At 48.3% G+C, this 21,688-nt stretch overlaps 4 protein-coding genes across 4 annotated transcripts; 1 reads left to right on the forward strand and 3 right to left on the reverse strand.

Annotated features, from left to right (window-relative positions):
* The first annotated feature begins 1,301 nt into the window (after positions 1 to 1,301).
* atad1b (ATPase family AAA domain containing 1b) lies at positions 1,302 to 6,126 on the forward strand. Its single transcript, XM_080517609.1, has 10 exons — positions 1,302 to 1,398; positions 3,564 to 3,755; positions 3,888 to 3,986; positions 4,068 to 4,188; positions 4,332 to 4,532; positions 4,656 to 4,762; positions 4,895 to 4,984; positions 5,057 to 5,107; positions 5,196 to 5,326; positions 5,413 to 6,126. Exons 2-10 carry the CDS (start codon positions 3,582 to 3,584, stop codon positions 5,531 to 5,533), a joined length of 1,095 nt encoding a protein of 364 aa, XP_080373735.1. The 5' UTR covers positions 1,302 to 1,398; positions 3,564 to 3,581; the 3' UTR covers positions 5,534 to 6,126.
* A 211-nt stretch (positions 6,127 to 6,337) lies between these two features.
* Positions 6,338 to 9,809, reverse strand: minpp1b (multiple inositol-polyphosphate phosphatase 1b). Its single transcript, XM_080516787.1, has 7 exons — positions 9,390 to 9,809; positions 8,521 to 8,700; positions 8,249 to 8,449; positions 7,898 to 7,995; positions 7,587 to 7,717; positions 7,143 to 7,276; positions 6,338 to 6,944 (listed from the first exon to the last, which is right to left on the reverse strand). The coding sequence occupies exons 1-7, from the start codon at positions 9,778 to 9,780 to the stop codon at positions 6,691 to 6,693; spliced, it is 1,389 nt and encodes a 462-aa protein (XP_080372913.1). The 5' UTR covers positions 9,781 to 9,809; the 3' UTR covers positions 6,338 to 6,690.
* A 1,106-nt stretch (positions 9,810 to 10,915) lies between these two features.
* Positions 10,916 to 15,644, reverse strand: bbs1 (Bardet-Biedl syndrome 1). Its single transcript, XM_080516708.1, has 7 exons — positions 15,438 to 15,644; positions 14,271 to 14,657; positions 13,002 to 13,184; positions 12,662 to 12,793; positions 12,449 to 12,555; positions 12,185 to 12,305; positions 10,916 to 12,026 (listed from the first exon to the last, which is right to left on the reverse strand). Exons 2-7 carry the CDS (start codon positions 14,646 to 14,648, stop codon positions 11,196 to 11,198), a joined length of 1,752 nt encoding a protein of 583 aa, XP_080372834.1. The 5' UTR covers positions 14,649 to 14,657; positions 15,438 to 15,644; the 3' UTR covers positions 10,916 to 11,195.
* Positions 15,645 to 16,175: 531 nt separating this feature from the next.
* On the reverse strand, positions 16,176 to 21,560 carry noc3l (NOC3-like DNA replication regulator). Its single transcript, XM_080516856.1, has 21 exons — positions 21,425 to 21,560; positions 20,300 to 20,507; positions 19,948 to 20,074; positions 19,701 to 19,855; positions 19,549 to 19,626; positions 19,341 to 19,471; positions 19,098 to 19,259; positions 18,934 to 19,027; positions 18,676 to 18,851; positions 18,411 to 18,539; positions 18,177 to 18,302; positions 18,009 to 18,089; positions 17,839 to 17,939; positions 17,665 to 17,737; positions 17,511 to 17,574; positions 17,342 to 17,413; positions 17,079 to 17,260; positions 16,857 to 16,985; positions 16,672 to 16,769; positions 16,475 to 16,559; positions 16,176 to 16,346 (listed from the first exon to the last, which is right to left on the reverse strand). Exons 1-21 carry the CDS (start codon positions 21,431 to 21,433, stop codon positions 16,254 to 16,256), a joined length of 2,373 nt encoding a protein of 790 aa, XP_080372982.1. The 5' UTR covers positions 21,434 to 21,560; the 3' UTR covers positions 16,176 to 16,253.
* Positions 21,561 to 21,688: the final 128 nt, after the last annotated feature.

Raw genomic sequence — 21,688 nt, forward strand, 5'->3', positions numbered from 1 at the left:
GTACCTGCTTAGTGCGAAATAAAAACACAGAAACCTTACAGTTATGTTTGGAATAATAAGCTCACCCTTCTCGTGGTGGTGTCTTCATGCTCGTTCATAATATTAATAATGGGATCCCTTCTGATTTGCACTTAGAATTCATAGTTTAGTTCAGCTTTATTTAACGCGTTACAATGTGGGGGAAAAAAAGATGCAGCAAATGACGTAATGCTTAAAAAACTGCACTTATTTTGTAGGCACTCTTTTGGTGACGTCACTTCCAGTGGAGAATTAGCCGTTAGGGTTGCCAAAATTACAAAGTCTTATCCTCCGTTATAAAGCTTCTACAATACCTGGCAACTTGCCGCTATTACGTAACAAACCCGGACCAACAGCGGAATGGGAATAAGCTCACAGTGCGTCATTGAGTATATCGGCACCAATATGCATTGTACAAACACTGTGAAAAGTGTTAAGTTTGCACTGAAAACGGTGTAAACAAGGACTGTTTATAAAACTGAGGAAATATAACGTCATATTAAATAATGAACGAAGTCGACGGAAAACAGTGACACCTACTGGGAAGAAGGCGGAACTGCACCACACATGAATCAGCAGAGCAGTGAAAGTGAAGACAGCTTTAATAAGGAGAGTATCCTTAGTGTTTTACACTATACTTTCTACGTGTTACATTGTGGACTACAAATATTATCAGTTTTCAAAGTTAAATACATGCAATATTGAATATTGTATGCATTTAAGCTATGAATTGAATCGATATTAAATACAATGAATATTCTCAGATTTATAGAGTGAAGATACACAGAACATATTAAGTTGAACACAGTAAGACTACACAGAGTGCAGTAGTGATACGTTTGATGGACCCAGATTTCCCCTTGTGTCACCCCCTACCCAAACCAAGGTTTCAATCCCAACCCACAATCTCTCTGTCTGCCCTATTCTTTCTATCCTCTAACCCCAACCGGAACAGCAGAAAGTCAGTCTGGTGCTGCAGGTTTCTTCCTGGTAAAAATTTGTTTTATCTTTCCACCATCTGCTATTCGTGCTCATGTAAAATTGTTGGGTTTTTCCTCTGCAAAAGGGCCTGGGTTCTGTTTCACACTATAGAGATGTATTATAGTTTATTATACAGAACAACAATAATACGTTCCATTCAGTACTATTACATGTAATATAATAGTTTTATACACACAGAATATAATGGTTTATGTTGATACAAATTATAGTTAATAGGAGGTGCAGTGCTGTACTTGGCCTGTAGTGGGCGGCGGAGATTCGCGCTGGTGGTTTCAGCTACAGTTTAAACGCGAAAGAAGAAGTAGAAGACCGTTCTGGAGGTCCGCAACACGAGAGTCTGGCGGCTGAGAGTTTGAGGGTCCGACAGCCGGAGAGGAGGTGAGTCTAAACGGGATATAAGCGGATATTACCGGAGAATCACCGTGACTTTCTCCCGGGGCCTCAGGCACGCTACGGCCGCCTCTCAGGGACGTGACTCCGGTGGAGACTCGCTCTGTTACCGCCGCGCACCCCGGAAGGTCAAGCTAACGCTAAAGCTAAAGCTAGCCGGGGTCCCCCGGGGGTCTTCACGGGTCCATCAGCCGGGCTCTGCTGGTCCGAACCCTGGCCCGAAGACCTGCTGCGGGTCAGATGATCCTGTAACCGCAGAATCACAGAATGTCTCCTCTAACTGAACCAGTGACACTGTCACGGTGTGTCCCTGTCAGACCATCGGGGGGTTTTCACCACAACAAGAGTTTTCCTGCGGATCACAGAAAGCCTCTGCTGACGAGATTTTACAACTTAACCATAGATTTCCCTGTCATTTACAAACATGACTTCTCTTCTCTTTCGTTTTAATGCTTTTAAAAAGCCAGAGACGTCAAACCGGATGAACCGGAGTTATAAGAGTGGTTTCTGTTTCACCTCTACTGGTGTGACTGAAAATGAAAACTGAAATTTTTAAGCGTCTTGCCACGTTTTCTCCTTTAGCTGTTTCATTTATACAGCTCTTTATACTTTATTAATCCCCTTGGGAGAAATTCCTGTTTTATGACCCATCTCTCGGATGTGTTGAGCTGCCACATTCCAGTGGTCAGCTGTGGGATTTGAACCTGTGACCTCTGATCCCAAGTCTCCATAGAGACCATAATCTCTCCATAGAAGAGATTCGCTCTTCTTCGAAGAGTGAATATCAATAAAGTGTGAATAATTCAAAAGACATCTCACACGCACATGGCATTGGAAGCAGAAAAATGTGTATTTTATAAATAGTTTTTGAACTTGTTTTTTTTTATTGAATATACAGGAACAACATACACCAGGAGGTGCTTTTCATTACATTTTCAATTTTTTCATGAAATTGTGCTTATGAAATAAAACGTATATAAAATGTCCCTCTTTAAATTTTTCCTCCCATTGTTCACGTGTTATTACAATGTTTCATTCTAGTTCCTTTTTTTTTTTTTTTACCCTCAAGCTATCATATACTTTCTTTGAATCTTTTTCTATAAGTGACATAAACACTTGCTCTATTTCCGAGGATGCTCTGCAAATGTTAACCCATTCCTTATGATTCTTGCACAGGCAAACTGAACTCAGTCCAAAGTTGTTCGATGGACTTCATGTTTTGTCCTGTAAACAGTTGTGCTATAAAAGTCAGTCCTTTGTTTTCCCGCCTGCTGTATCCGGTATCCATGGTGGAGGGTACAAACTCTGGATTTACTGCTATTTGAGTAGCTCTGATAATGGAGCTTGACAATCCCATTTTTTTCCCTCCGTACTTTTGACCATATCTTCAACGTTTGCATTCATTTGTGATCTGATTTCCCCCCTGAGATGTTTCGGGTCAGAAAGGGAAGTGCTTCTAAAGGTAACCTTGGAGACGAGTTCTGTTACAGATAAAGTTACAGATTATTATTTTAATCTAAATCACGCCTGGCAATGAAACCTTCACACGTCCTGTTCCCGATAAGCCAGAGGAGACTGGTTGCCCCATGTCTTGGATTGTCTACTGTAAACTATGGTACATAGTATTCAACAATTCAGCTCACTCACACAGGGGGAGGAACTCTGCAACAGTATTATTGGTGTTTTTAGTGCCATCAGAGAAGGACATTCTTACCTTCCAAGAGTTCTAAATGAAGTCTCTCTCTATAGGATAGTTTTCACCTGGAGGTCCAGGAGAGGAAAACCCTGACCACCGTTGTCTTCAGAGATTTTTCAGTGTCTTGCATCATGGTGGGCCTGTAGTGTGAAGTATGACGGTTGTCTTTGAGGGTCCTTGACACATTTAGTTTTGTCTTCCTCGGGTGGCGCCGTCTCCTCTCTGTAGGAACAGATCACTTTCAACTGAAGAACATTGCATGTGTTCAAACGCGATGGCGTTTCACACACCTGTGTCAGATCTTTGGGTTGGATGAAGGAGCAGCTGTGGCTCGTTTCAATAAACTGCAATACCGCGAGATTCAGGAGCTCCCATGTTCCGATCGGCCGGTTAAATAAGTCGCGACCTCATAGTATTGGTAATCTGTGCAGCTGATTCTGCGTGTGTGTGTTGTCAGATCACAGCCAGTCTGACCATGGTCATCAGGGAGGTCCCGGCTGAGCACATCGCCCGTCCTCTGGGCAGGAACGAGGTCATCGGGCTGCTCTTCCGTCTCACCATCTTTGGAGCCGTCACCTACTTCACCATCAAGTGGATGGTGGACGCCATCGACCCCACCAGGAAGCAGAAGGTGGAAGCTCAGAAGCAGGTGAGCCCGTTGGCGTGTCGGCTCTGTCCAAAGCGTGCAGATTGGACCCCGGCGGCTATAGATGCTCTGAAAAGGTCAACACGCTTTAGAGATGCGAAGAGTCCTCCTCACCTCCGATCGGCTCTCTTGCAGGCCGAGAAGCTGATGCGACAGATTGGAGTCAAGAACGTGAAGCTGTCGGAGTACGAGATGAGCATTGCAGCCCACCTGGTGGACCCGCTCACCATGCAGGTACGCGTGCGAAGCAGCTCTTCGTCACACGTCAGCAGACCCCAGCTGTGAATTGGTCGCCTGACGCCTGAATGCTCACAGATCACCTGGAGCGACATCGCCGGCCTGGACGAGGTGATCACGGAGCTGAAGGAGACCGTGATCTTACCAGTTCAGAAGAGACACCTGTTCCAGGGATCCAGACTGCTGCAGCCACCCAAAGGTCAGAGGTCACTCCCCTGCCGGACACGTCACTGAATTCAGACACAACACAAACAACAAAAAGTCCACTCAAATGTAGCCGCTCTGCAAAAATGAGGTGTTGGGTGCCGTGGATATGGTCTCACGCCGTCGTCGTGGTAACAGGGGTATTGCTGTATGGACCTCCGGGATGTGGCAAAACACTCATCGCCAAGGCGACGGCGAAGGAGGCGGGGTTTCGCTTCATCAACCTGCAGCCGAGTACGCTGACAGACAAATGGTACGGAGAGTCCCAGAAGCTCGCCGCCGCCGTGTTCTCATTGGCCGTCAAGCTGCAGCCGTCGATCATCTTCATCGACGAAATTGGTGAGGGGCCACACAGACACACACACACACACACACACACACACACACACACACACACTGACTGACCTTTTTATAAATAAAAACCTCTCTAACCAGTCGGTTCCTCTCTGTGTGTTTGAACAGACTCGTTCCTCAGGAGTCGGTCCAGCTCGGACCACGAGGCCACGGCCATGATGAAGGCTCAGTTCATGAGTCTGTGGGATGGACTGGACACGGACCACCACTGTCAGGTACACAGACACATACACACGCATGCACACACGCAAGTAGTATTTGCCTGCTCCCGAGTTAGAAGTATGGACATTGAGAGTCTGGTGTTTACAAAAGTCAAGACACGTCACTGGTGTGTGTGTGTCTGTTAGGTCATCATCATGGGAGCCACAAACCGACCTCAGGACCTGGACTCTGCCATCCTCAGGAGGATGCCCACCAGGTTCCACATCAACCAGCCGGTACGTATCGACCGAAACCAAAACGCCGCGACAGACGGGGACCGAAACTGACGGTGTGTTTCCGTCATGCAGAGCGTGCGGCAGCGAGAGCAGATCCTCAGACTCATCCTGGAGAACGAGAGCGTAAGTTCCTCTTCAGGTCTTCCGGTTCCCACCAGGTCCTCAGGCGGCTCTTCAGACGGTCCCCAACTTACTGAGTGTCAACCCGCAGGTGGACCCGTCAGTCGACCTCAACGGCGTCGCTACGGAAACGGACGGCTTCTCAGGAAGTGACCTCAGAGAGATGTGTCGCGACGCGGCGCTGCTGTGCGTCCGGGACTTTGTCCACACGCAGGTCAACAGGTAAGACGTCTGCAACGCAGAGTGACGGCGCCGTTACGGCGTTCCAGTCGATGTTACAGTGGCGTTCTTCCCGTGTGTCCCGGCAGCCCGTTGGAGGACTACATCCGCCCGATCCACCAGTCCGACATGGAGAAGGCCATCGTTAAGATGAAGAAGTCGAAGTCTGCGGGAGGACACGGCGCCTTGGTGCACGCCGCTTTGGACTGAGCTCACGGGGCGCAGGTTCGATTCCCGCCCGCCCGCGGCTTGTTGGACAGCAATTCCCCCCCGTGTGTCTGTTTCCTGGTCAGCTGACCGCGGGTGTAAATATGGAGATGGTTTCGGAGGAGCTGCTCTCTGTCAATAAAGCAAAACAGAGCAGCTCAACGCAGCGTCTGAAACGCTGCCGACGCGTCATGTCTGCTTCACTTCTCGTCTCGCTGTCGCTGGGTTTCTTCGGTTTCGCTCAGTCCGGCCTCCACAAACCACCGTTTACCCATGAGCCTCGGCTGCTGTTGCCTCAGAGACTACAATTTAAAAAAATAATAATTTGTTTAAAAAAAAAAAGTTTTAAATTGTTTTTTTTTCTTTTCGATTAGTGGTTAAAATTCTTGTTTCGACCTTTTGGGCTTGAACTGTTTGGACAGTTAACAGTTTACACTGGGAATTTTTTTTTTAAATGTCCATGGTTTTTGTGCTTTACTTTTATCCTATTTAAAGGGTTGTTTTTTTTTATGTTCAAAACAAATTGTTTATCCATTGATCTGTTCAAAACAGAAAAGAGAATTATTGTCAATGTAATAAACTCATGTCATCATTCAGTTTCTTAGTTTTCTTTTGCAGGGATAAACTTGAGTAATTCTCCCAGGGTGATCAATAAAGAATGAGCCTAAAATGTATAGTGTATAATGTATAATAAATTTATCAGAGTTTGGAAAAACCTTTATTTAAAGCTTTGATTTATTAAATAAAAAATAAAAATCCTGATTTTGGCACAAAGACGACGCGTTGGACCCTGTAAGAGGTTGAAAATCATCCCAACGAGCATCAGTGAGTTCGAGTCCCAAGACAGAATAAATTAATGGTGAGTGAAGAACTACAGAGGGCGGTGCCACCTACTGGTGATGATTAAAGGGCCGGTGCAACAAATCGGAGTAAAAAATAGGAATGAGAGCTCCGATTTAAAGAAAAGCTGGAAAAATAAAACCTACGCTTACAAATCGTAACGAAGGAGTTGTGGATCGCAGACTTTACGTTAACATTTCGTCGAGCCGAGTCTCCTACTGTCTGAAACACAAAACGTCGGATCCCGTCAAACTGTGGTCGCTGTCTCGGGGGGGGGGGAGGCATTGTCCACGGGTGCTGGTGGCTCTGCCCCCCTGGCCTCAGAGCTCAATGTTGGGCCCCCGGCCCACCAAAATCCCTTCGCACTCCTGGCGGAAGTCGCAGCCGTCCAGCAGGTGGCGATACGTCGCCCTGACGTCGCGGTACAGCGGCGCCTCCTCTGCCTCCAGGCCTGGGAATCGAACCGGGGACTCGTTGACGAGCAGCTGCAGCCTCGGGCCTCGCTGGCAGTCGTACAGCACGAAGAGGAGGTTGGCGGCGTACGGGACGATGCGGCTGCTTCGAAAGAGGCGTCCTGCAACAGGAAACACGCGAATGAGGCGAGGCCAGACTTCAGCATATAACGGGGGGGAAAAAAAAAAGATGTAGCATGAAAGATATTTATATTAAATCATTTTAAACGGCCTTCTAATGCTGCTGCTGAAAATTCAACGTTTTTTTGTTTTCTTAAACGAGGCGAGTTGTGAATGAGTATGAGCGCGGGGCTTCTCACTGTGCTGTGATTGGTAGTTGCTGGCAGTGGGCGGAGTCTGGTCTTTATAGAGCCCCAGGAGGGAGAGGAGGGGAAGGAGCGTCTCGGCGTGACCCACCAGGATGGAGGCCGGCTCCGGGGAGGCGTCAGTGGACCTGAGCGAGAACCCGAGTGAGACACGTCATTCATAAGACGATACATCAACCAACCCACAGAATAATCAACCGATATACCGACTGAACGATCAATCAATTATTTATTTATTTTATGCATTTAACCAACATTGTTGTAATGGGTTTCAATGAAGGTCATATCTATGTATACTTTGCTGTATAACTAGTACTTATTTCATGTACCTGAATAAAAAGTTTGTGGGAAAAAAAAAAACTCAACCAAAAAGTAATTCAACTGATACATAAACAATCAACAGACAACATTGACCCCCCCCCCCTCACCCTCACTGACCTGCGGGGCCGCCCGGCTTTGTCCAGCGACCTGAAGACGTGGTGGAACAGTGGACAGCTGGACAGGCTGTTGATGGTGTGACCGTGAGAGCGTTTCCAGTACTGCTTCAGGTCTGACTTGTACTCTAAAACCTGTAAACACAAAGTAGGTCAAGATTTCACACAGAGAATGTCCAACTCTAAGGACACTCAACCAGCAGCACCACTGAGAGATTTCTTCACAGGTTAATACAAAAAAAAACTCTTCCAAATTGGAAAATCTTTAAAGAAAAAGTTGTGATTAAAACGGTGTGGGGTTATCGTCACCATTACCTGAGCGTCACTCCCATCAAACAGGAAGCACCATGGCGAGTGGATGGATTTGATAGAGAGTTCATAGGAACACAAGAAGAAAGCGGCTTCCACCAGATCTAGAGGAGACGCAGAGGGACAAAATGCCTTAATGTCACCAAACAGCAAAACCACCAGAAAGATAAAGAAATCAAACTGAATATTCATCTATGATTGTCCCTGCTCTCGTCAGTCAATCAGCATCCTCCCCTGAGAAAAAAATACGGCTCAGGACTACAAACATGGAGGGTAGCATACTGCTACAGGACTACAAACATGGAGGATAGCATACTGCTACAGGACTACAACGTGGGAACACTATTGCAGGCTTACCAGGCGTGAGGCGGTGGTGAGGGAGCCCCAGTCTGTTTGCAACCTTCCTGATCACAGCCTGCATCTCCTCGCCGTTCTCAAACTTCTCCACCTCCAGCAGCGCCGTGCGGTTCTTCTCTACTCCCTCCACATAGCCACGGCAACGCTCGAAGAAGCGGAGCAGGTGGTCATCCACCTCGTGGGCGTAGGCCGGCGCCTCATCTGCGGAGGTCAGAGCCACGTCAGCACGCCGCCCAGGCCTACGTTTCCCAGCGTACTGCAGCCCGCCTCACCGTGCCGCCGCAGGCCGTCCTGGAACGCCTCCACGCTGTCGAGGCAGCGGGGCTTGGAGCTGCTGAAGAATCTCACCCTCCCTTCCCTCACGTTCTCCTCCGATAACAGGGACGGAAACAAGGCACGCAGGCGGAGTGCCAGGAGTCGGAGCTCGTCACGACCCTTCATCACCAAGTGACCTGAGGGGACACACACACACACACACACACACACACACACACACACACACACACACACACACACACACACACACACACACACACACACACACACACACACACACACACACACACACACACACACACACACACACACACACACACACACACACACACACACACACACACACACTCTTATAACTCAGTTAAGGGAGGTACTAGTGTCCTTCTCATCTGATAAGACTCATGCTGAACTCTCCTGTTTTCACACTGAAAAAAAACCATCCCGTGTCAAGAGGCTCAGTAAAATAGCTAAAACTCTGGAGGTTAAGTTTCTTAATGGCTTGCTTAAACATATTTATTTTATTTCTTTGAAAAGCTTTTATGTATTTTTTGGAAAGCACAAGTGCCTTGTGTCAGAATAGTGCTCTAAAATAAAAATAAAATTAAATAAAACTGTGTTTGATCAATGTATCCTCACAAAATTCCATGTGGAGTTCCTCAAGGCACCATCCTGGGCCCACGTCTGCTTAACATCTATGTTTCCACAACAAAACAAACATTTTGTGTAGTTTTTTGTTTATTTTTCCCCCAACTTTTCTTCCCTCTGATGCCTGATTTCTGAAAGGTTTCAGTCTTTCTCGGTTTCTCGGTTGTAACTTGACATTTCTGTCCTTGGCGTTTCAGCCCGGTTCTCCCCGGTGTCTCACCGTCCATGTCCTCGGTGTACCACGCCTCCCAGCGGCCGCGGAGCTCCTGCAGCCAGCCGTCGGAGCCTCCCGCCGCTTCCCTGCGGACTAGCTCGCTCAGCCGGCGGATCCTGCGGATGTTCTTGGCGGTCGGGTAGCGGCTGCCGTGGCGGATGACGGCGGTCAGGTGCACCGGGGTGCAGCGTTCGGCGGCCGGAGCCCGGAGGACCGAGGCGTTGACGGACAGGGCGTCCCGGAGCAGGTGCGGGTTCACCTCCTCGTAGCGGGTCTTGGTTCCGAAGTGTGTGGCGATGCGCGGGATGCGCGGTAGCTCCGGGGCCGCCGCGGCCGAGCAGGGCGGACAGAGAGCCGCAAACAGCGCGCACAGAGCCCGCAGGGAGGCGGAGGACATGTCGGCGGAGGTTTTTTATTTCCAGAGGATCCCGGTCCGAGTGCGGGGTTGTTCCGGGTGTGTGAGGACACACACGCGCCCCCACACACACAGAAACAAACAAACACACCCACACACCGAGTGTCCACAAGCGGTTTAAACAAAACAATAAAAAAAATTAAAACAATGACACACTAAAAATGAATAAAGCAGGAGCCACTCTACACTGGCGCTACTTTACTGTAAAAAAAAAAAAAAAAATCAACAATTAAAATATTAAGTGTACAAACGTAACCACAAACTACTTCCGGTTTTCAAAATAGTAGCCTCATGAAAGCGGAAGTGGTATCAATCAATTGAATGTGATCGATGTATGAGAGAGATTTAATGAAGCATCTGCTTGTATTTGTTTACAACTATGTTAACAAAATTTTAAAAGAACTATAATGTTTCATGGGCGGGGGGGGGGGGGGGATTGATAATAATGAAGAACCCCACCTAAGAAATGTATCACCAGCCGCCACTCTGTGCATGAGATTCAGGTTATGGAAGAAATATCTTTTTCCCTCGAGGTAGAAAAAGAAAACATTCACGAGAGTTGCACCAAAATGGACTGAGTATGTAATACCTATTAGATCTGACGGACATCTTGTCCATTCATGCTTGGCTGGAGAGGCCACCCATGAGGCAACCAGGGCCAACTGTCTGAGCAGATGGCTCTTGGTGTGGCAACCAATTGGACTCACAGAACCAGCAGGACCTGGCCAACGTTCGTATGTGTGCAGGTTAAAAAAAATAAGCCCTATCCCTTCACTTGACTGTGTTGAATTTGGTGTTATATAAATAAAATAGAATTTTGTGAGCGCATGCAGATCTGGTTTCATTTACTGATTAAACTTCAGTCCGACATTAAAAGTTCTTCAGGTCAGTTTTATAAAAAAAAAAAAAAATGTCAGTTTTATATAAGAAACTAAACATGAACATATTCAACTCAATACCTCAGAATGAATGAAAGATTTATTTAGAGTCATTCTTTCAGGGGAATAAACAGACATTGGCTTGATTTAGCTTAAATTATCTGGTCTATTTACATTTTCTGAACAAAAAACTAAAACAAGATCTACAAGCATGTGCATTAAAGCTCAAAATGAGGAGTTAGAAGTGGAGGTGGTCTGTTCCTATATTAAAGTAAATGTGCTCTTTGGTCACGTTGAGTCCAGTTTGATTGAGTTTGTAAGAAAGTTATATTTTTGGTCTGATTAGTGCTGTTTGACAACTTCAGGAACGTTAAAGAGAAACAAAGCGAATAAAGTTGATAATAAATAAAGGTAGTTGAATGAATAAAGGTGAAGTTGAAACGACTAAAGGTAAAGAAGAAGTAAATAAAAGTGAAGTTACAGGAGATTACTCTGGTGTGCTGCTAATGTGTCTCGTGCTCAGTTGAGCGTCAGTCCCTCGCTGACCGGCATGTTGATGTGTGCGGTCAGTAGCGGCGAGCTCCGCCCTTCGTGGAGGACGAACACTTTGATGATGTCAGCGATGCCTTTGTCGCTGGTGCACTCCACGAAGGTCTGGATGGGGTAAATGAGTCCGGGCACGAGCAGGGGAATCCTGAGGAACGGGTTCTTGACGCGGTACAGGCTCTCGTCGTACAGGAAGCTGATGGCCAGATTCATGACGGGCCGGCACGCCGCCGTGTTCTGGACATTCAGAGTCAGTTTGAAGGTCGGGCCCAGACCCTGCACCACGGCGTTCATCTTGAGTGGCTCGGTGAGGCTGGATGACATGGGCGTCAGGCTCGACTCCAGCGCCTTCACGTAAGCTTTGGCGGCGGCGAGGCGCAGACGGCTCAGGTCCATCTGGAACGCACGGTGCATGGCCAAGCCGCTCTCGCGCTCCCTCAGCGTCTGGTCCACGTACAGCTTCGTCTTCTTGGGCACGTTGAGACGGATGCTCTGCGCCTGCGGCGGGCCGGGGGCGCCGTCCCGGTCGTCAAATACCGCCGTCCTCTTCAGGATCTTCACTATCAAGCCGCCGGCTCTGGTGGTCATTATGAGGGTTCCGTCCTCACGCCCGTACCGGCCGAAGCAGATGCTGGTGACCACATCGGGCGTCTTTATGGTGCTGAGAAGGTTTTTGTCCCGGTAAAGCTGCACCTCACAGTTGGCCAGGCCGATCAAGACAGCCTGGAAGCCGCGGGTCGGCAGGTCCATGGCCGCCATGGTGGTGATGGGAGCTGCCAGAACGATCCTCCACAGTTTTTTACCCTGAACACACAACCAACACAAAAGGCTGAAGCTGTTTCTTTGTGAGGTGAATCTAGTCCCAAACATCTGAATTAAACCTGAAAAAAAATTATTTGTTCTCTACTTTGTGGGAAAGGGGAATGTGAACCTGACAGACCTTCGGCAGAGTCGGGCCTTACCTTCTGGGTGAAGCTCTGCAGGCTCTCGTCTGTGCAGCCCACCACTACATTCTTCCCAATTCGCACCAGACCGACGGGGTGGGACGCCAGCTCGATGCAGTACTTTGGTTTGTCCGAGTCTCTGAAGAGGACAAGCAGACAGTAGATCAGTGGCTAAACGACAGTTGAGGGTCCAATCAGGGTGAAGCGTGGCATTTGGCTCTTCTGGTCCGAAACGTTCAGGATCTGACTGAGGAGACTGTCACCGTCCTTGTAGGCTCTCACCTGCGCAGGACGTAGATGTTCCCGTTGCGACAGGCCACTGTGATGCGAAACTCCACGTCAAACTGACCTGTCACATCCATGAACGAGGGAGCGGCAGGCAGCGACATCTGAAACAGTCCCGAAGAGTCAGATATTCCCCAGATGGCCCTCGGGGTCCAAACGCAAGTTCAGAGCGGCTCACAGCGCCCCCTGGCTGTGCTGTTGGACTCGTACCTTGGAGAGGATGATGAAGGCCTCTGGGTCGAGGACGAAGACGTCGCAGCTCTCTGTTCCGATGACCAGACAGCTGACGCCGTCTTCATCGGCCGTGCTCTTCTTCAGAGTCCCGATGCAGGTGATGACCGTCTGAAAGCACAAGATCACACCATCAACCAATCAGAAGGCTCAGTGGAGGTGAGAAGGACACAGATTCCACATCCTCTGTGATTCAGGCATGGATTCATCTCAGAATGTTTTTGTTGTTTTGATTCTTGAACATAGTTTGACTGACAAACAGCAGACAAAACTGCATCAAATGACAATGTGGTCACAAATGGGTGATATTGGAGGAGACCTGTCTTTTGATTGGCTGCTGCTTGTGCAGCTGAACGTAGTCGTCCATGTTGTCGGGATCCAGGGACAGGAAGCGGAGCGAGCGCATGGACAGCGGCACGTCGGCCTTCTTCCTGATGCTCTCCAACATCTCCTTCAGGGTGAGAGGGTCGATCTGCCCCTCCCTCACCTGCTGCCACACATCCTGACCAATCAGAACACAGCATTAGATCGCAGGTCAGTCCATAGACTGATGATAACTGAAGGGTTAAATTCAAAATCAAGGCAGCAAAGACTGAGGAGAGCGATTTGACATCTCCAATGAAGAAACACTAGAGACAGAGTGAGGCACTTAGAAGACAAAAAAATAAAGATGAAAAACAAAGATAACTGAATCTAACATGATGGTAAAATACTCAAATTAATCTATTAGTGCACCATTCTGTAAATTGGAAAAATAGTTAAAAACATTAGTAAAAATTAGCAATAGAATATACACATGAATACTAATCATCTCAAAGTCTAGTTAAAATTAAGTTTGTTTAAAAAAAAAAAAAAAGTGGATATTTTACCTTAGTGATAAAAAGGAAGCTTCGCCGTGGGCTCTATTCTAACTGTAGGAATGATTGGAAGATTTGACGACGTGAGGGCTGATCTGATAAAATCAAGTCTGATAAGTTGATGTACCTAAGACTATTAAGAGATTTATAAATACAAACAAACAAACCTATGGACACTGATGTTTCATCCTGACATCTCCAAGTGGTGGAATTTAAAGGTTAAAATAGTGGAAGCTGAGAGCCTTCAGGAGCACTGCAGTTCATTTTATGGCTTTTAGATTAAAAACTCAGAGATGCTTATGAAGATCCTCCGAGATAATTAAGTTTGCTGCACTTTTGCCAAGAAGTAGCTCATCTATGTGAGTTCATGTAGTCCTGACCAGTCCCGCCTCTGAGCTGTAATTAGTTCAGAAGCCGGATTGGATTTTGTGAACACTCGTAAAATCATTTAACTTAATTGAAAACAAACTTTTTATAAAATATTTCTTAAAGATTAGATATTGGCTTGTAGTTCTGAGGCTTGCAGGTCTAAATGATTTCTCTTCAGTGGAGGTTTAACGACACTCTTAAAAGCTGGAGTAAAGACACCAAAATGAAGAGCAGCAGTACATCTTCAATGAAGAAGCATTAAAAAAGACTTAAAGGACGAGATCTAAAAATCGGGTTGATACTTTCTGTTTGGTAATGACTTTAAATTTGAAAACTTGGGTTTGTGGGTTTCAAACAAGTACCTGTTCCAGCGTGTTGACCTGGAGGCTGGGCAGGGTGAACTTGAAGTACGGCCGCAGGTTTTTGTAGACGTAGATGCAGGGTCCGGACGCCACGGCCACGGCGGGGATGCGGGGCTCGTGGAGATCCATGAAGAAGGCCACGAGGCCAGAGGGCAGGTCCAGCAGCGTGCTCTCACTGGTCAGCGACGTGCCGCGGTACACCTTCAGCTTCATGCCCACCGAGCCGGAGCCCAGGTCCCCCACCAGCAGGCGGCTCTCCCCGTCGCCGCTCAGCTCAGCCAGGTCCACGCAGGACGAGAAGGTGTAGAGGCCGGCCATCGGGTCATAGTGAGCGTCGAGCCACTTGCCCCCGTCGCCGCTCGACTCCCCGGAAGACATGACCGACACCTGGAATCACCCAGATGACCAGGGGTACATCAATACTGACCCATCACAGCACAGAGCACATGACCCCCAGAAAAATGCAGTTGTTTATATTTATTGGGTGTTTGAGGGTTCTAGGGTTAGGGTTATTTGAGTTATTCCAAGAAGTGAGCACCTCTGAACTGCTCCAGATGTTCTGATGGTCTGTGCCACTTGCCAGATCGAGGAAGTGACTGATATCAAGAAGACCCACCAATGAATGGAAAATACCGGACTGACGGACAACACAGAGGCAATTCGAACGGGCTCTCTGCAGAGCGCATACCTTTACTCGGTCGCCCAACTTTCGTGTGGCGAAGGTTAATAATCATCGCAGCACGAGAACAAACACCGACCACAAAGGGCGATCGAGGAACAGGTCTACCGTAGCAGATCAGATCCAAGGTGCATGCCGTGCAAAGATGCCCAAGAGATTATCCAGCACATAGCAGCAGGGTGTAAGATACAAGCAGGATCAGCATACATGGTGAGACACAACCAAGTGGCTGGGATAGTGTGCAGAAACATCTGTAGATAGTATTTAGACGAGAAGCACCTAAATCCCTGTGGGACTGGCGCTTTACAAGGGGAATCCATATGAATTTGGGATTAATTCTTCGACCTGCTCCTTGTTTTGGTTCGAGTGGTTTCCGTGTTTGAAATAAACAAAACACTGCTTTATTTTCATTGAATGTGTTGTTTATTGTATAGTGTAGTGTGTTAATAATTATCTTCACAGTCATTTAATCCCCCCCGCGCGCTCACCGTTACCAAGGAAACCGGCTCTGTGCGTCCTTTGACGGCGGTCGTTCAGGCGGTTTATCGACCTCAAAACGCCTGGAAAAGACGTGTAGCAGCGGGCATTAGATTCCGTTTCGGGGCTACTTCCAGAGACCTCGGAGGAAAACTGACACAGGACTGTAGAGAAGTGAGAAGAGACGCGTAAATCCGTCCGTTAGATTTACTGTCGCTCTCCTCTCACTCAGTTCTAATCCCTCAATCCGCTACTTCCGTCCCCGACCGATGACGTCACAATTCGTTTTTAAAAAATCACATAAAAGGGGTGTTCCTCTTAATTATAACACTAATTTTGTTTAAACGTTTACGCAAGTAAACAAGGTTGAATGGAGAATTTTTTTTGGTTTAATTTTCAAGTATAAGATGATCAAGGCTGATCTGAAATGGTTTATTCATAAGTGTTTAAATAAAAAAAACTGCCAGAAATGCAGATAAATTCATTCAGTACTCAACATAAAGCACCAAAGAGATCCAACTTGACTTTAGTGTCGCCAAAATAACACGTATGGGTTAAATATTGACAAAGGAGTTTATTCATTTGGGTTGTTGTTGGTGTGATTAAAGTTATTGCATAATATATTATATTCAACATTTTTATTGAAGGTTTTTTTTTTTTTTTTTTACCTAAATGTATCTTCGTCATCTTTTGAGTGGAATTTAGAAAATTCACTCACTCCTTCATTCACAAACACACACAACACTGTGCTCATTGAATATCAAAAAGTCACCTTTGATTTTATTTCCAAATATATCAGGCATCACAGTAGGAACAGGATGTGTGTGTCAGAGCTGTGTTTGTGTATGTGTGTGGAGGACATTGCTGATTTGTTTCTGCAGCTCAGCGTCCAGCAGAGCCTCTCCAATCACAAACTGATCCTGAAACACACAAATAACCCCCGAACATCAGCCAGTGACCTTTTGTTTTTTTTTTAAAACAAAAACATAGCAGATCAAAGTGTTTGACTTTCTTCCACCATCCCTGAGGTGTATTCAATTTTTCTCACCTTCTTCTTGGTTGGAGGTTTATCCACTGGTGGGTTGAAGGTCATGTCTTTGAAACTGTAGTCCCGAAATAGCTCCACCGGTGCCCTGCACGCAAACACACAACGTCTTTGCGTCAAGTCTTTTAAATCAAAGACAAACGCCCCATCCTGCTCCCGGACAGGCCACGCCGCCTGAGGTGAAACGTGACAGGAAGTACCTGCGGCTCAGCTCCACGTTCAGTGCAGCTGATCCTTCACTCGGAGCTCCACGACACAGGTGACCCGCGAACAGACGCACAACCGGGTGGTAATGTCTCTGCAAAACACAACAGTAAGTGTCTTAGTCCCTTCTTTATCTTTGAGCATATATACGTGTACTGTGTATGTGTGTGTGTGTGTATACCCGCAGTGTGTGTAGTTCCCATAAGGCCGTGTTCTGAGCGTTGCAGTGTTCAGGGTCGTCCAGCTCTGGCAGGTAGAAGCCGCTGCCCTGGATCTCGTTGTCCAACAGGAAGTCACACTTTGGGAAGGACTGACAAAAACACACACAGACATTTTAACTTTAAACAATTTTGTCACCAGTGCACTCGCACACACTCTTCCTCTCACACACACACACACTCACGTGCAGGGCGGCTCGCGTGGCGGCAAGGATTCCCACACTGGCGTCGGGCAGCAGCTGCAGACTGACGGTGCTCAGTCGTTTGACAAACGCCATCGCCCTCTGCAGGGTCACCTGCTTCTTGCGGCGGGTCAGCATGGTGTCCAGGCACCGCAGCACGATGAGGACGTCATCATTGGATTTCCCTGAAACGTCACATCAGAGACGTCGGGGTGTAAACAAAACAAAAACAAGCAGCAGTCATGTGACGTCCTGAAGAGACTGACCTGCGTGGAGGCGAGGCAACATCTTGTAGAGGTGCTGGTAGAAGGTCAACGGGTCGATGTTCAGGACGTCACCTGGTTCAAACACAACCCCCCCCCCGCCAAAATAAAGCTCCAAACATGCTCACCCTCCACAGTAAAACCTACACCCTTCATAAAGCAGCGCTCTGACCTTGTCCTGACAGGATGGTGAACACCGTCTGGATGCAGTGCAGACTCTCCTGATTACTCAGATCCTGCCAATCAAACAAGACTTTAACAAACAAACAAACAAACCAATCAACAACCAGCAGACTGAGGAGGGGGGGGGGCGGGGGAATACTCACTCCTGATTGGACGTGGTTCTGGAGCACGTTGAGCAGGTCATCGAAGAACTCCAGGTTAATGAGGTGAGCAAAACTGGGGGAGTAACGCCAGTGTCATGACAGAGAAAGTATGTGTGTCTTTATATGTATGTGTGTGTGTGCACGTGTGTGTGTGTGTGTGTGTGTGTGTCATACTTGGCCAGCCCCTCCAGAACTGCAGGAAGTAGAACTGATCTGTGAGCCTTCTTCAAAATCCTGAAGTACACCAGGAAGACCATGTTGAGAGTCTCTGTGTGCTGAAGAGCAGGAGCAGTTCAGTCCCATCGTCTCGGTGACCGAATCCAGTTCGAGAAGTTTGAACTCACCAGTTTCAGTTTGTGTTCTTTGGTCTCCGACGCTTCGGCTTCCAGCAACTCTTTGTCCAACTTCTCCTCGGCCTTCTTCCACTGTTAACGAAACACAAACGGTCATGCTGTAACACACACGCCCTATACACACGTGTTGAATGTAGAGGCGAGCGTTGGGTGTTGCACCTTTCTCTGCATCCGCGACAGGTTCTTCTTCTTCTCTTTGTGGTTCATGAACTTCTTCGTCGGCTTCGTATCCTCGATGTCTCTCTTCACCTCTTTGATCCTCAGACTGAGCAGCGTCCGCAGCATCTGATGGTTGACGACGGAACGTCGCACTCCACGTCAATGTACTGTCCGCTGTGTGTTTGATATCTTTCCATCGGACCAGAAACTGCGTGGGTGCGTTTGATTTGTTACCTCAGGTCGGACGTTGTAGTTGAGGCTCCGGACGAGGCCGGAGATCACCCGTACGGTGGCCAGCGAGGCGGTGCCCAGCTTGTCCTGCAGGAACAGTTTCCTGAAGGCGTCACAACACATGTCCGACACCTGAAAACGCACAGAAGGCCGTTGAGTTCTGACTCCTGAACAGTCGGGAAGCGCATGAAAACGTGACGACTGGCGAAGCGCCCTGGCTTTTGTGGCTCCCGCGAGGAGGGCGAGCGGGGACGGGGGAGCGCCTCACCTTCCTGTCGGGGTCGTTCATGAGGGGCACGAGCAGCACGATGATGTTGTTGTGGAAGTTGAAGTGCGGCATCGCCAGCAGCAGCTCGGTGAGGCAGCGCACGGCAACCGCCGCCAGGCCGGCGTACGACGCCAAGTTCACCGCCTGGCGCCGCTTCTTCTTCTGCTGCTTCCAGTCTGAGCGCGCAAGGGAGAGAGAGGGAGGGGGTCACTGTGTGTGTGTGTCTAAGAGTGTGTGTGTGTGTGTGTATATATATACCTTTGATGGTCTGTTCCAAGTCCTCCAGATAAAACTTGTACTGACTCACTAAAATCTCCTCAAACTCTCTGAGCTGCTGAGTCTCTTTTTTCACCTGAAACACACTTTGTGTATCAGTACAGCACACGGGACTACAGACGGCGTCACTTCCTGCTCGTCTTTACCTTGGTGTTCTTCTCCTCCTCCGTCAGCGGGCGGATCCTGTAGGTCGGAGCCACGTCCTTGAAGATCTCCATCAGAGAAACCATCACCAGCTTCCTGACGGTGACCGCCACGCTGGGGTCGGCCTCCATCAGCATCCCACGCAGTTCCTTGACGCGCTTCACCTGCAGCGCCACAACGTCACGTTACCACGGCAACCTCCAAACCCCGGGGAGCCTGACGGCGGCAGCGGCGGGAATTCTTACGTTGCTGACGGGGTCCGATACGACGGCTGATCCCAGGGCAGCAATGTGTAGCCTCTTCTCCTGGACCTTCTGAGCTCTGCGCTGCTCCCTCTCCGCTGGCGTCAGCTCCTCCATGCTCGCCGCTGCCCCCTCTGGCCGGGAGGGCACACCACTAGTCACGCGACACGCCCGCCACGTTGCCCACGAACAAATCGGGGACACTTCTTACCATTTTCCTGGTGGTCCGTCTGCTCGGCGGCATCTTCCTCCTCCCCCTCCTCTTCGTCCTCAAGCTGCTCCGGCACAGCTGGCGGCACAGAGAACAAATGTGACCACCTGCGCGGTCGCCGCGAGGTGGTAGTTCGAAGTAGGACGAGTTACCCCTCTCGATGCTCTGTGGGATCAGCCGTGTCTTGTCTTTAATGGGCAGCAGGTGAATCACCTCCTTCTGCTCGATCCTCGCCAACTTACGGGGAACCTTCTCGTAGCCCCGTGTCACCTCCGCGCCGCGCTTCTTGCCACTGTGCACTGGCGCGCTGGGACACCCCCATGCACCAAACAAACGCACCCCAGTGAGCAAAGTGTGCGCCGTACAACAAGACGTGTGTTTTTCGCGTGCAGGTGTTACCATGACGACAGGTCTCTGGTGACGAAGGAGGCCCGCTGAGCCATGGTGCTCATCTGCTGCAGGTCGTCGTCGTCCTCCAACATGTCAGTGGGCAACGTGTCCAGGAACTCCTCTTCCTCCTCCTCATCTGTGAAGCAGAGAAAGAGAGAGACTGTTCACTTTCCATCGCACATTAGAAGAAAGACTTAAAAAAAAACAAAAAAACGTGTACAATTGGTCAGAAAACCCTGAAGATTACAGGCCAAATACCAAACTTCCGAGACCAATGACAAAAGCTCAAAGAACCTTGTAATTGTGAATTATGTTATAATTTAAAATGGTACAAGTCTTGATCTTAACGCCGTCCTCTCACCGGGCCTGGGGCAGTACGTCTCCAGCGAGGGCGGCGGCCGGGCGGCGACGGCGCCCTTCACAGCCTGCCGCAGCCGCTTCTGCTCTTTCCGCTGCTTCTTGGCGGTGACGCTGTTCTTCTGCTGGCGGTTCTTCATCTTGTTGTCCAGCTTCACGCCGCTCGTCTTCAGCAGACGGCGGAACGACGGGCGCCGCTTCTTCGAGCGTGGCTGCGGACATGGAGGCAAACACGGGGTTACCGAAATATCCGAGGCAACTCAAGCATCAAGCCGTTTGCAACGTCCTCCTGAATGCTACCAAACTGGGAAAATCGGATGATGTCATGAACGTGAAATCTAGCATATCGAGTTGATAAACTGTCGGGCTCCATTAGCCCATCGTAGCGCGTGACAGATAAACAGTGTGAAAGGAGCTTGTCTCCATGACAACGACATTTGTTGGTTCCCTAAAGAAGCTCCCAAACAGATTCGGGACGTGTTGCTATTCAATTTTACTCATACAAATAGTAACGTTAGGAAGATAGATAATCTGAAACTTTTAGGGGGGAAAAAATTCAGAAGTCATAAACTTACTGTTGAACAGTAAAAGTTAACCTTTTAAAAGGTCTGAATAAAAAAATAAAAAGTAAGATTAGTTTTTAAAGAGTGTGTGTTTGGAATCTGAGTTCAGTCTGGGTCAGAGATTCTGGATTAGATTTCCAATCTCGATTTCAGGTCTAGATTAATGACTCTGCTTTGCAAAGTCCGGGTCTGGTTTGGAGAGTATGGGTCTAGTTTGGAGAGCCAAAGTCTAGGTTAAAGATTCTAAATTCTTGTCTTGGTCTGGAGAGAGTCCAGGTCTTATTTAAAGACTCTGGTTTAGAGTGTCCAGGTCCAGATTCTAGATTTGGTTTCAGAAATATTTTCCCTTGCTTTTCTTGCTCAGAAAGTTGAGTTTAAATAAAAAGAACCAGACTTCAATCTGAACAATGCCTGGGTTTATACACATGTTGACTTTAGCTGTTACTGAACCAGTACCACACTTTTTTCTCTGGAAACACTGAATTTAACAGTTTTTATCCACAGTGACTCCAACATGTCGACTGTCATCATGTTTCCTGGAGAGACTCCGGTCTGAAGACACTCACCGGAGCCATGGCGGTAGCTCCCCGGGGCTCTCGAGTCACTCAGGCCGGACAGAAGTCGCTCTTCGCGGCTGCTGCAGGTAGAAGGAGTCGGTGTTTTTGCTGGAGCTGGTCACCGCACGCGTGCTGAACGGTAACCCGGAAGTAAAGAGTGAACACGGCTGCCACTGGGCTGGGCACAGCGCCCCCAGCGGTCGGAGGAAAAGCTGCTTCAACACTCAAAATATAACGGGTTTCTCACTTAAACACGCTCAGAAATGTAAATAT

The sequence above is a fragment of the Blennius ocellaris genome, assembly GCF_963422515.1.
Source record: "Blennius ocellaris genome assembly, chromosome: 21".
NCBI lineage: Eukaryota > Metazoa > Chordata > Actinopteri > Blenniiformes > Blenniidae > Blennius > Blennius ocellaris.

Coding starts and splice junctions, on each gene's coding strand:
- atad1b (XM_080517609.1), top strand. CDS start 3,582: ATGGTCATCAGGGAGGTCCCGGCTGAGCACATCGCCCGTCCTCTGGGC. Junction 3,756..3,887: donor AGGTGGAAGCTCAGAAGCAG/GTGAGCCCGTTG, acceptor GCTCTCTTGCAG/GCCGAGAAGCTGATGCGACA. Junction 3,987..4,067: donor TGGACCCGCTCACCATGCAG/GTACGCGTGCGA, acceptor GAATGCTCACAG/ATCACCTGGAGCGACATCGC.
- minpp1b (XM_080516787.1), bottom strand. CDS start 9,780: ATGTCCTCCGCCTCCCTGCGGGCTCTGTGCGCGCTGTTTGCGGCTCTC. Junction 8,701..9,389: donor GTACACCGAGGACATGGACG/GTGAGACACCGG, acceptor GTGTCCCCTCAG/GTCACTTGGTGATGAAGGGT. Junction 7,718..7,897: donor TTGATGGGAGTGACGCTCAG/GTAATGGTGACG, acceptor TTGTGTTTACAG/GTTTTAGAGTACAAGTCAGA.
- bbs1 (XM_080516708.1), bottom strand. CDS start 14,648: ATGTCTTCCGGGGAGTCGAGCGGCGACGGGGGCAAGTGGCTCGACGCT. Junction 12,556..12,661: donor CCTTCATCATCCTCTCCAAG/GTACGAGTCCAA, acceptor GGACTGTTTCAG/ATGTCGCTGCCTGCCGCTCC. Junction 12,027..12,184: donor TGCAGAGCTTCACCCAGAAG/GTAAGGCCCGAC, acceptor TTGTGTGTTCAG/GGTAAAAAACTGTGGAGGAT.
- noc3l (XM_080516856.1), bottom strand. Junction 18,540..18,675: donor TGAACGACCCCGACAGGAAG/GTGAGGCGCTCC, acceptor GTGCGTTTTCAG/GTGTCGGACATGTGTTGTGA. Junction 17,575..17,664: donor AGAACCACGTCCAATCAGGA/GTGAGTATTCCC, acceptor TTTGATTGGCAG/GATCTGAGTAATCAGGAGAG.